The 13,044-nt window shown below is 44.9% G+C and overlaps 1 protein-coding gene across 1 annotated transcript; it reads left to right on the forward strand.

Annotated features, from left to right (window-relative positions):
• The first annotated feature begins 2,006 nt into the window (after window positions 1-2,006).
• On the forward strand, window positions 2,007-12,139 carry DYNLRB2 (dynein light chain roadblock-type 2). Its single transcript, XM_018555405.1, has 4 exons — window positions 2,007-2,084; window positions 4,090-4,165; window positions 7,047-7,214; window positions 11,976-12,139. The coding sequence occupies exons 1-4, from the start codon at window positions 2,082-2,084 to the stop codon at window positions 12,017-12,019; spliced, it is 291 nt and encodes a 96-aa protein (XP_018410907.1). The 5' UTR covers window positions 2,007-2,081; the 3' UTR covers window positions 12,020-12,139.
• Window positions 12,140-13,044: the final 905 nt, after the last annotated feature.

The following is a 13,044-nucleotide window of genomic DNA, read 5'->3' on the forward strand; positions in this document are numbered from 1 at the left end:
TTAAGGCCCCATTCACACGTAGCGACTTTCAGGGCGACGATCCAGCGGCGGTACCGCGACCTTCTCCATCGGGCTCCATTAGAAAAAAGCAAAATCGCGCAAAATCCGCTGAAAAAAGGGTCCTGTAGAAGCGACTTGTGACCGCCATGAGCGACGCGCGACATGGAGCTAAGACAGCTCCATTGAATATCATTAGCAGGCGACTTCTCGCGATACCGCAAGGCAAAAATGCGCGATATCGCGGTGGAAATCGCGCCATAAATCGCTACGTGTGAATGGGGCCTAATGCAGGACAGGGACATGTGGCCACTTTATTGCGGGACATGTGGCCTTTGATACAGTTGCATCAAAGGCCACATGTTAAGGTGACTTGGTCAGGCCTGGGACCGGGGCGTACATGCGCTGTGCAATCAGTGGGATGAGGGACCTGACCTGGATCATTGTTTTTACTGACCAGAAGTTCAAGGTAGCAGCTTTGATGTATAAGCAGCGATTGAGAGAAAAAGAAAGAGATTGGGGATAAACTCTCCAGCAGTGCCATCTGCAGTCATTTCAGCACCCACTTCCAGGGGTTTCCAGTAAGGAGTGCAGCAGGACACCCATTGGAACGTCCCACTCAGATTGCTATGAGCTCTTAACAACCTGGGACGCTGTAAACACCACCCCAGCACCCAGCCGCCCCCTCCCAATGAGATGCCACCTTTATAGGGACGGCCCTGTCCTTTGCCATTCAGAAGAATAGCGCCAGATTCCAAAGTCAGTGAAGTGCTAAGCACATTTATAGTGATATACTAAGTACTCACTGATACAAATTACCAACTCTTTTTTTGTTAGCGTCAGTTTTTCTAAAACATTAGACTATACATTTTAGGACAACAGTAGAGCACCATGGCTTGGTCGCAAATAAAATCGCTGTGACCCTGGTAGTTCTGCCAATAACTTCAAGCTGTAGAGGGACTACAATCCCAGCAATACATTATACAGCAATGCAGAATACCAACAGCTATAGAGTACTACAACTCCCAGCAATACATTATACAGCAATGCAGAATACCACCAGCTATAGAGTACTACAACTCCCAGCAATACATTTTACAGCAATGCAGTATACCACCAGCTATAGGGGACTCCATTTCCCAACAATACATTATACACCATTGCAGGATACCAACATATTACAGTTGTCATGGTGCTGCACATGTGATCAGCTATGAAACAACCCATTGGAGGGCTTTAAAGTTTGGTTGAGAGCTGAAATAATCACACTGGCAAGCATGACGATTGGCTTGCCTTATAAGTAACTGTTTTGGGAGGCATTCAGGGCCGGTGCACACCTAGGCGACACCTCACCGCGCGGCAATCGTACACGATTCCGTGCGGATTGCCGCACAGTCAGGAGTCGCCTAGGTGTGCACAGATCACGCTGTGGGTGCCATTATTTTCTAATGGCACCCCAGTCGCGCCGGGCGGATCGCCGCGATTCCGCCCGTGCTTCCGAACACGATCACAGCTAAAACAGCCGCGAGTCGTGTGTCGCGAAAAAAAAGGTACATGTACCTTTTTTCTGCGTTTGCTGCGTGGATGTCACCCCATTGAAATCAGTGGGGCCGCATTATGCAGGATCGCGTAGGTCTGCATTGGGCCTCAATTGGGGGGTAAAGTTCCTTTTTAATAAACTGGACAATGTATATTTGATTGATCTGGATTCATTATTGAAAAATATGAGAGTTTAATACCACTTTAACAATAAAAATCTAGTATTATTGTGTTTTTTATTTTGTATACCTGAACATAGGCATTTGTATGTGGCAGAGCTGTGGGCAGAGCCTATCCGGCCAGCGCTACGTTGTGCTAAGCACTGTCATTGCACGCTTCCCACCTGCTCTACCACCGCACTCTGCAATGCTCCAGAACGGCCAGCAGGGGCAGTAAACACTCTCTAAACAGAAGGCTTACCACGTGATCTATGATGCTCACGAGACCACGTCTCCTCCTTCCTATGTCAGTTCCTGGGTTTCCATAGTGACCGGAGACGCGGTTGTTTGTTGTAGTTTCCTGTTGTGTGCGGCGTCTGCAGCAAGATGGTGAGTGTGCTCCTCTCCCCGGGGACTGAGGGCTGTGTCCGGGGGGGGGAACAACAGAAAGCGGCTCCATGGGGCTGTGCAATGTCTGCATGGAGCTGTGAGAGGCTCTGATTATAGACACAATAGCTATATGTTTAATTTCCGGCATTTAGATGATGGATGGGGACTGGGAGCCATGTCTGTTCTCCCCCTTTCCTTACCCCTTGTTATATCTTGCATGTTGTTGGTGATCTCCAGGGACAGCCCGAGATCTCTTCCTGGAGATCCATAGAAATGTGCCAGGCTTTCTGTAGTGTAAAACCTCCATCTATTTGCTCAGCATAATTCTCATCATGTGTTATCCTTCATTGATTTATTAAAGGGCCCCGCCATACACAGAAGCAGCCTGCAAAAGAAGATTATCCATACAGATCTTCCTAGCAGGAGTGGATACCAGTCTGTGCTCTGCTGCACAGCTATGGCCGCTGATGTACAAGTGTGTATGATGCCCGATCCCATGATTTGTGGTTCCTCCAGCCAGATCACTCCATCATTGCAGGACGCAGTACTGATGTAGGGGCCAATGAGAGGAATCACGGTCTAAAATGAGATCAGGCATCTAGTACTCCTGGAAGTGTCAGATTCCAGCAGCAGCCGTTGCTATGCAACAGAGCGAAGATTGGTGTCACCGTCCACCATAAAGGTATGTGTAAGTTATATTAATTTGCAGGCTGCTTCTGTTTAGCTTCCATAGCAATAGGGTCACTTTAAAGGCAAGTCAAACTTTATCTATAGATTTTATATGAGCAGCAGTTTCCAAGGGGCTTCTGTTCCTTGCATCCTTTAGGCTAGGTTCAAACCTAGGCGACACCTCATCGTGGATTGCTGCGCGGTCAGGAGTTGCCAAGGTGTGAACCGGTCGTGCTGTCGGTGCCATTATTTTCTAATGGCACCCCAGTCGCGCCGGGCTGGGCGCCACGATTCCGCCCGTGCTTCCGAACACTAAAACAGCCGTACTTGTACCTTTTTTCTGCGATTGCCGCGCGAATGTCACCCCATTGAAATCAATGGGGGCCGCGCGGCAATCGCTGCCTGCATTGTGCAGGACCGTGCGATCCTGGGATGCACGTCCCGGGTGTAGTGCAGGTGGGAACCTAGCCTTAATATCACTTTAAAGTGACCCTGTCAATATGCGTGACAAATTCAGCTATACCCAGCATGAGGAGAAAATAATACTTACTTACCTTTTCAACGCCCGTGTATTAAAATTCTACTGATGTTCCCCGGATGCTGCAGATATCCTACACTTCCCGGTGTGTTGAATATACACTCTCCACATTGTGCGCTGTAGGTCCTCCTGCTAGCATTGCGTGCAATAAATGCTTACGTGCACTGATTTGTTTTTAAACATTGGCGACCTGGAAGTTAATTTGATGTTTCTGAAGATCACTATACACATTACAACGTGATCGTGCAATGGGGTGAATTTTTTTGAAACTGGAGCAGACAAAATCTGGAGCCGTTGCCCATAGAAACCATCAGCTTCTTCTCTTTTCAGTTTGTTCATCGAAGGTTAGCTTTGAAAATGAAAGAGAAAAGCTGACTGGTTGCCAGGTGCAACTTCTCCAGTTTTGATAAATTCCCCTCGCTCCCGTCTGCAGTTCTGAAGCTTCATCCTGCACGGCCGCTCGGGATGGGGCGGGAGCATGCACAGTAGAGATCTTCGGCGGAGAGACACAGTGGACGTGAATGCACGCAGCCGGGAGGGTCATGGGAGGACATATACTAACGTCCTCCTGTAACCCAAAGCTCAGTATATATGCTGAGAGCGCCGCAGCCGGGACGGATCCCGACAATACTGTCGTGATCCACCCAGCTTGCTGATAAGCATAGCCTGCTGTCAATCTAGAGGCAGAGCCAGCTGTGTCCACCCTTCCCCTGTCTGTCCTTCCAGTCAGCACTATATACATGTAGCCACAATTTTTGCAAATTCTCAGTTGTAAAAAAATGTTTGTTTCATTTACAGTCTGAGGTTGAGGAAACGTTGAAGAGGATTCAGGCTCAGAAAGGAGTGATTGGAACTATAGTAGTGAACTCTGAAGGTATGAAGGTCTAATGTCTGAAACTGCTAAACAAATAGTAAACTTGTGACTCTCACACCTGCTGCACAGAATATTCTGGGAGTAGAAGAAAGGTGTGGGGCCCTGGACCACTTTAGGCCTCCTAAAGAGTCTCACACATTCCACCATGAGACTCATGCAATCGCTGTTTAATCCAGTGGAAGCTGTTCGCAGGTCATTTGCATGTAATCGCACATGCTGTGATTACCTGCGGATAATCCCACCTGGTGGTGCAGGTGGTGGCAGCCATCATTATACTGTACAACTCCTCCTGCTTGCAGCTAATCGCATGAGCCTCAAGTAGGAATTGATGAAGCCCATGTGATCAGCTCCATTCACAAGTGTGAAAGGGGCCTAAAGCAGTAGGTATTCTCACTCAGGTCATAAGCAGTGTAGGAGGAACAGTTTTCCTTAGGCAGCTCTCCCAGGAGTGGTGCCAGAAGGTTGGCTTTTTGCTCCATTAGAGACTCGTGCAAGGAGAAAAGCACCAAAAGCAGAACATGTAAAGTCCAAATTTTACTTTAATCAGATTGTTATATCATTAAAAAGTTCAAGGATGGCCCTTCATCAGGGCTTGGTGTTATTGAACAATGTGTGTGCTGGACTGATAGGATTGGAAGGGTTGTGTGGGGTTATTAGTATGATTGCTCCAGATGCAGATTTATTTTATGATATAATAATCTGAATAAAGTTAAATCTGGACTTTAGATGCTCTGCTTTTGGCGCTATCTTTCTTGCACACCAAGTCCCTACTCCAGCACTGCATAACCAGGCAAGTGACGCCGATATGGTTCAGATTTTATATCTTCCTGTGTAACTTTTCTGTGCTCTGGACAGTGAGTCAGAATGGTATTAAAACCGGCTTCCTGGCTGTTGGATTCAATTTCAATTTGCATAGTCATTAGAGGGAATTTATCAAAACCGGAGCAGTTGCCCTTGGCAACCCATCAGCTTCTCTCTTCAGTGTGTTCAGATTTGAAAATGAAAGAAAGAAGCGGATTGGTTGCCATGCACAGGTGCTCCGGGTTTTATCTGTTCCAGTTTTGATAAATTCTCCTCATTGTGTTTTTATTATCTGCTTCATCACACTTTATAGCCAGAGTTGGACAAATCCCAGGAGCCAGGTAGCTAGTGTTCCTCAAAAATGACAGCTACCTCGTAACTTTTGAGGTTTTCTCTAGTTTTTACTAGGGATGCACCAAAATATTTTGGCCTAAAAATGGCACGATGGGAAAAATGCACATCGTACCAAAACGGCCGAAAATTCAGTGCATCCCTAGCTTCTCTCCTCCCCGCTGGATGCCGGTCTGTTTCCCCCTCCGATCCCCACTGTTCTCCCCCACCTGTGTTGGCAGAGGCAGCAGGAATTGGGGGGGACACAGAGTTGTCCAGCGGGAAGAAGAGAAGATGTCAGGATGCCAAGTGGGGAGGAGACAGCAGTCAGATGTGACAGGAGGCCGAGCTCTCCTCCTGCACCGCCTCCTGTGACAGGCAGAGGAGTCAGGATGGAGAGGGACTGATCGCTGAGCGTTTGTCAATAGCTAAGAAAATAGTATGCTTTGTCAATAGCTAAGAAAATAGTATGCTTACTGCGTCCCTAGTTATGAACGAACAGGAAGTGCTCTACATACACTTCCTGTTCATTCATGATTGTGGACATAGTAAGTCATACTATATCCACAGTTCATGAATGGACAGAACTGCAGTAGACCGCAGAAAAGGAAATTAGGCACTCTGTATCCTCCAATCTCTTTTGCTATTTTAAATGGGAAATATCAGGGGTCTGGTAAGACCCCTGATATTTTCCCAAAGTTCCTGGCAGTAAAGTAAAAAAAATAATTTGAAAAAGATTGGGGGAAAAAAAAAATTTGTGTTTGTTTTTTTTGTTTGTTTTCAGTCTAAAAAATTTATTTTGGTGCATCCCTAGTTTTTACCAATTGAGCTCAAGGTAGGGCTGCAACTACTGATTATTTTCATAATCGATTAGTTGGACTATTATTTTTTTCGATTAATCGGATAGAAAAAAATTAAATACCATCCTTTAATTTAAAATGAAATACACAAATGCAGCATTACAAAGTTTACTTCAGAATAAAACTGCATGCACAATTTTTTACAATCGCACTTCACTGAAACGCATGGAATTGCGGTACCGTGTTCCAGTGCGGGCGATCACACTGTGGGTGGGAGGCGCGTTCGGGGTGCATTTGAAATGAATGGCACTGCAACGCACATCCCGCAGCAGAATTTGTCAGGCCGAAACCAAAAATGACTTTTTCCCCATCACATGGCGCTTAAAAAGCTTCAGCCAGGGAATGACAGCAGTCGGCGGAAAGATTCCACAGACTGCAGCTGAATGTATATACAGCAGGTAGTGGGCGGGTGCAATAGCCAGCCTGCTATTGGCCATTTCAAATTGCAATAGCAGGCTGGCTGTTGCACCCGCCCACTGCTTGCTGTGCCCTCCTCCCTGCATGGAGGAGAGAGATTGGGGATCCAACTAAGTGAGAATGAGAATAGTTGCCAACTATTCTCATTATCAATTATTATTGATTAATCAATTAGGTGGTTGCAGCCCCAGATGAAGGTATTACTTCCATTCAAAAAGCATATGTATCCTACAGCCACAGCAGGAAAGGACGACCGTTCATACATGACCCAGTTTGTCTTGTACTATATTACTCTACTCCTGACCAGCATTACCAAATCACTGGTTTGATTTTACATGTTGCCTAGAGATGCCCCTTTGATCTGATTGGTTGATATGAGTTTCTGCATGCTGCCCATCATCATTTACATTTTGCCCTTCTTTCTGAGTTACCCTGGCAGAAGATCCATATTAACGACTGATGTTATTTTACAGGTATTCCAATTCGGACCACTCTAGATAATTCCACCACAGTTCAGTATGCTGGGCTCCTTCACCAGTTGTCTATGAAAGCTAGAAGCACGGTACGAGATATCGACCCTCAAAATGATCTCACATTCCTGAGGATTCGTTCAAAGAAGCACGAAATTATGGTTGCCCCAGGTACTGCTATAACCGGCTGATCTGGTTTTCCTTGTTTATTGCTCAGCGCAGTCTAAATAATCGCTGATTAAGTCATTTAAAATCCTAATAAAAGTCCACGGAGGTTATTTGATTTAATTTATAGGCATCCATACAAACCTTTCCGTGCCTTAACAGAATAATATAGGCCAACTCCACCCAAACCTTATGTTTCAGCTTTGGTTTGAATCACCTGCTGAACTCCTATTTTAGAAATGTGTGTAACAATTACGAGGGGCAGAAACAACCCTTCCTTCCTTCCTGGAAGTAGAGATCCAGCAAAGACTCCCAGAAAAAGCCCCTCTCGTAAAGAAGATGTTGGGTATGTAGAAAAAGGATTACGCAAGATAAATCAGGACACTGGATTATAAGATATTTATTTGGTTGAAAATTGTTTGCACCATTGACGCGTTTCATTGCTTGAAATCGCGACTTCTTCATGAGATCTGCTCCCATTGGCACCTCTAGCTGTCAGTAACAATGTGAGGTGCATTCATTTGTATCTTCATCTTTTACCATAAAACCATGACAATATTGGCAACCTCTCTTAGCTGGATTTCCTAATTTATTTATTCTAGGTTATGAATAAATTAGGGTATAATGACACTGATATTTGCCTTTGTAATGGCCATAACATTTAACTATAACTAGTAATACTGGTGGAGTTATGGCTACCGGGGTCCCTGTCAGATATAAGAAGCTAGTAGAGTAGTCAGCTTGCCAGAAAGCACACAAAACTGAGACATCAGCTCTTGAGTGGAGTTAGTTGAAAACAAGGCTAATAGGAAGGCGGTTAGCTTGAAGCGACCCATTCAGGGGTTGTAAATACATACAGTAGCCATACCCTGTAAAAGAAGGAGCTTCATACTTACCTTTCTGGCAGGCAATGAATTAAAACTCTTGGAGAGTTTCCGGTATCGCTGTTATTCACACTTCTATGTGTTAAATAGTGTCCCCCCACTGGCCATTATCTTTCCTTCTCCTGACCCCTTTGGTGCTACAGGACACAGTAATGACTTATGGATAGGTGGGAGGAACCCCAGCGGTTATTAGGAGCACACTCGGAAGTGTTGGACAGAAGCACTTCAAGAGAATAAACTTGCAATACGCCGCCTGCCAAACAGGTAAGTATAAAGCTTCTTCTTCAGGGTGTGGCTACTAACTGGATCACTATAAAATGAGAAGTGCTGTGAGCATTCCTTAAAGCTGATCTCCAGCCATTAACCAAAGACTAGTATTTGCAAGCTACAGGCTTATACTGTTCAAAAACACTCTACTTTTTTTTTGTTAGGCTTAGTTCTCCCTTATTTTCCCTGGGCAGCTCTATTGTAGTACAACTGGGCGCCACTCTCTAAGTAGAATTGCTCCCAGTTGCGATTCCTCCTCTCTGTAGGTCATATATTGAGCAGTGATGTTCTTATATCCCGCTTCCTTCAATGGGTGGGTACTATCAGCACAGCACCCATCATAACCCACCCTCAGGGATCGATTGGCAGCTATGTGGGTGTTCACTATAAAGCAACGGACACCCCTGGGCACCACCCACTTACATGCCCCTTGATGTCATTGCATTTGCCATTGATTCATGGGAATTGTAGTTCTAATTTGTCAAATTGATGGATATGATGTGCAGTGCCTCTTGTTCTATCAAAGATTGTGACTGGGTTGGAGTGTGTGACCGGTCATGTGGTCACACATTTTAACGTAGTCATGCCCACTTTTTCTGCGGTGGAATATGTGACCGGCAAAATGTGAAGAAATTCCAACGATTTCTAAGCTGTTCCAGGGCAGATCGGCATCGCAGATGGTATGTGCAGGAGAACCGATCTGCCCTGGAACAGCTGATCGGTCCTGAAATGTCACTTTTATCCGACTTTGTGGAATGTGAGAGCGCAGTCACAAAGTCGGATAAAACTGACATTTCAAGACCGATCAGCTGTTCCAGGGCAGATCGGTTCTCCTGCACATATTATCTGCGATGCCGATTTGCCCTGGAACAGCTGGAATTCTTCACTTTTTGCGGGTCACATATCCCACCGCCGAGAAAAAGGTGTGGGATCACGTTAAAATGTGTGACCACGTGACCGGTCACAAATTCCACTGCTGAAAAAGTGGGCGGGATTAAGTTAAAATGTGTGACTACGTCGCCAGTCACACATTCTAATGCGGTCACAAACTTTTATAGAACACTTTTATATTGACCCGTCCCATGGTGCCCATAGTACAATTTCAGGCAGCAAATGATGATGTCATAAGGTAAGAAAGGCATGGTTACTGAAAAAAATAAGACGCTAATTAAAAACTGTTATGGCGTTTTTGATGTGAATGGGGACAAGGAGCTAGAGGTGCAAAGTTAGCTGGATCCCGGAGTTGAGCATTTATACAGCTATGGTAAGCTTTGCATTGTGGGACGAGGCAATTGTGCATTTCAGCCCCTGGCGCACTGTAATTTTGTGTCTGCACCTCTCCCCTATAGGGCATCATGCTGGCTTAATGTGCCTCACAAACAAGAGTTGCTTGATAGGAGATTAGCTTTTTGTTCTGATTCCGATCACTCGGCTATGACATGTTTAATACGAGGTAGATGATTGGCCACACAGATAGTAAACATTTTAATTCTAAATGTTCCTCACAGTGGAAGATACACATCAGTCAAAACTGAGAACGAAGTCTTGAGATGCATATAGTAGTTCAGTTTCCTATTCGGGCATTGCTGTGCTTCACCAATTTATACCAATCTTATTTTTTGATAATCTGGGGACCCTTTTGTCTCACTTTTAGAATGCAGGAGAGATATTCCCAAACCTCCGCTGCAAGCACCCTGCCGTCTTTCCAATACAGAAAGCCTGATGCATCAAAGTGCCAGTAGTCGTTTCTCTTAGCCACCAGCTTCAAACCTACATTGAGCATTTGAATCCTATTAGTGATACAGCTAGCAGATAATGGAAGTTACTCACCATCGGCTTTAAGAAGTATTACCGCATTGAATGTGAGCAGGTGGGATACTGTGAACACGGGCTATCAAAAGTGAGCTTTCTGTCTTCATCACGACTGCAGTGTTTGCAGGATAGCATTGGTTTTGATTGTTTTAACTTGTGACCTGAGTTGATCTGTCCACCTTCTGATAGTTGTGTCACTGATTGGAAGCTGACTATCCACCCCTCTGTAGGGTGGACATAAACTGATTTCAGAGCAGATTGAGCATTCCATGTGACAACAATTCAATGGCAGTGGCCTGTGTAGGTGTTCCATCGTGAAGATACAAGATCAAGGGATGTAACTGAATGCACCATTACACGACAACAGCTAGGTTATAGAGGATCATAGTTGGTCACAGCAGATTTAGGAATGGGCGGGCACGGTCTTATGGGGGAGCCAAACGTCAAAGAGTCCAAAGTTTTTTAATTGCATCATTTCTTTTACAGTAGAAAAACCGCCAACGCATTTCAGGGGCCACACAAACTCCCCCTTTTATTAGGGCTCTGTCAATTTTGACTGTACTTAAATGGACTGAAAAAGATATCAGATGGATCTCTGTTTTTTTTGCTTGGAAAGGGGGGGCAGGTTATGCCAGGGTTAACAAGTGCAGCAATAAAGGTGGAAGTTTGTGTGACAACTGAAAGTCGTTGGTAGTTTTTCTACTGTGAACCAATGTATCATTTTAAACATTGGACATTTGGAGCTCTCCTTTTGAAGTGGATTCTCAAATCTGGGGCCCCACTTTCTTTTAGGGAGTGTCCCAGTTTTGTCAAGTGCTGCCAAGCCAGACGTAGTGTTCTCAGTGATAATTCCAATGATCCTTTGAAATTTTGTATTTAGCACCTCACTGTCTTTCACATCTAGCCATCTTAAAAACAGATATGGTCGCACTTTTCCCTTCGTTGCCTAATCTGGTTTGCAGAAACCATCATTACAAGGTCATCTGTGCCTAAAGCAGAACTAAGCCCACCAATCTAACTGTGTCCCAAAAGAAAGCTCGTTAGAAATGTGCAGTAAATGTTATCCTTAAAGGAGAACTATGGTGTCAGGGCTTTTCCCCATAGTTCTCCTAAGGGTAACGGGAGGACACAAACTAGCGTCCTCCCGTCACCCTAGGCTCAGTATACCGCTAGCTGTAGTATACTGAGACGCCGCAGCCGTGACAGATCCTGACATTACTGTCGAGATCCACCCAGCTGTGTGAATGACAGCTGGCTCTGCCTATCTAGAGGCAGAGCCAGCTGTGCCCTCCCCCGTCCGTTCCGCCAGTCAGCGCTGGAGGATTGGGGAGTGGGGGGGAATCCCTGCAGGCAGGGAGCCATGAGTGAATAGATCGAGAAGTGAGCGAGCGACGATATGTGTTCGCTCACTTCCCGATCTATTGAGCCGGCCTGTGACAGTCTCATTGTCACAGGTCGGCTAGAACTATGAGGCTGAGTGATTTTCACTCACCTCATAGTTCTCCTTTTTAATCAAACTCCCCAATGTTGTTTAATGTAGTGTTTTCATTTTACCTACTAGCTTATGCGCAGTGTATGCTACATTCAGAACTGTCACTGTTGCCAGTGTATGTATGTCTCAACCGTACATTCAAGCCCTCATATGGCTGGTGTCATAGCTGATCACATGTGCAGCACCATGGCACTTGCAGATCTAAACAGAGACCAAGATGGCGCTGCCCTCAGCTGCAAAAGGATAGGAGGGTTTATTTCTACTTGAATATGTCTTAAAGACCTTTAACTGTAGCACATTTTTCTTTTTCAGACAAAGACTACCTACTAATCGTCGTCCAGAACCCGTCAGACTGACCAAGGCAATGGAGCGGTTATCTGTCTTCATAATTTTCCTCCACAGAAATGTGCATTTTTCTTAAATGAGCTCTCTACGCACATTATAATCCGTTTTATATTGGGTGTATCGTTACTGGAGCACCTAGTTAGTTACTTTTCTCTCTGATATGGAAATATACATTATTGGTATTTGTTCATAGATCTTATTCACTGCTGCTCCTACTTCCAGAAGATCAGAATCCATCCAGATCCAGAAAAACCTTCCCAGAAATATAGTCAATTGTTAATACGTTCCAACATTGTTTGCAGCAGGGATTTACAGTGGAGGGAAGAGATCGCTGAAGACATTTTACAATGGAGACAATACACGGATGGGTTCCAGAGATTAGTAAATCTGTACACACTGTGATCTAGTCACCTACCAATAGCACCTAGGGTTCAGCAATTGTCCAAGCAAACCGAAACCCAGGACTGCCTGTGTCTTAGCAATTAGTGATGCTGCGAGACCTGCACACAGCGCCATTGGTTACTAAGAGCCAGGCCGCCTTACATTGTCCTAGGTTGTTATGGAGGGCCTATCTGCTTCCTAGCTATCATTGATGCTGTATGGCTCAGCCAACAATCAACCAATAAAGCTGTGCAGGTTATGGAGTGTCATTGGTTGCTAGGACACAGATGAAGGTTCAGCAGAAGCTCAAACTGCCCAAATCATTCGGCAAACTGGGAACAGCTCATGGTCAACCCGAAACCAAAGCTCATTCCAAGTCGGTCTCAAAAACCATAGGATGCAGAAACAGCCAGCTAACTATCATTTTCAAAAGGACAAGTTTCCTTTAAATATGTACAAATGCAAGTAACCTGTTTTTTTTTTTTGTTTTTTTTTCTACTTGGCTCATACTAATGTGCATAACCTGGAGGACTTGTTAATAAAATGTTCATTTCTTATTGCACTTTGGTTTTGTTTTGCTTTTTGAAATTTGGTATGCTTACAGATACGGTACCTTATGATAAGAAATATATATACTATGTACAGTAAACTCTCT

Source organism: Nanorana parkeri, unplaced genomic scaffold (assembly GCF_000935625.1).
Source record: "Nanorana parkeri isolate BGI_ZX_2015 unplaced genomic scaffold, ASM93562v1 scaffold195, whole genome shotgun sequence".
NCBI lineage: Eukaryota > Metazoa > Chordata > Amphibia > Anura > Dicroglossidae > Nanorana > Nanorana parkeri.

What these genes read in the sequence shown, in the direction of transcription:
- DYNLRB2 (XM_018555405.1), top strand. An exon ending in TATAGTAGTGAACTCTGAAG is followed by an intron (nt 4,166 to 7,046) that starts GTATGAAGGTCT and finishes GTTATTTTACAG; the next exon opens with GTATTCCAATTCGGACCACT. An exon ending in CGAAATTATGGTTGCCCCAG is followed by an intron (nt 7,215 to 11,975) that starts GTACTGCTATAA and finishes TTTCTTTTTCAG; the next exon opens with ACAAAGACTACCTACTAATC.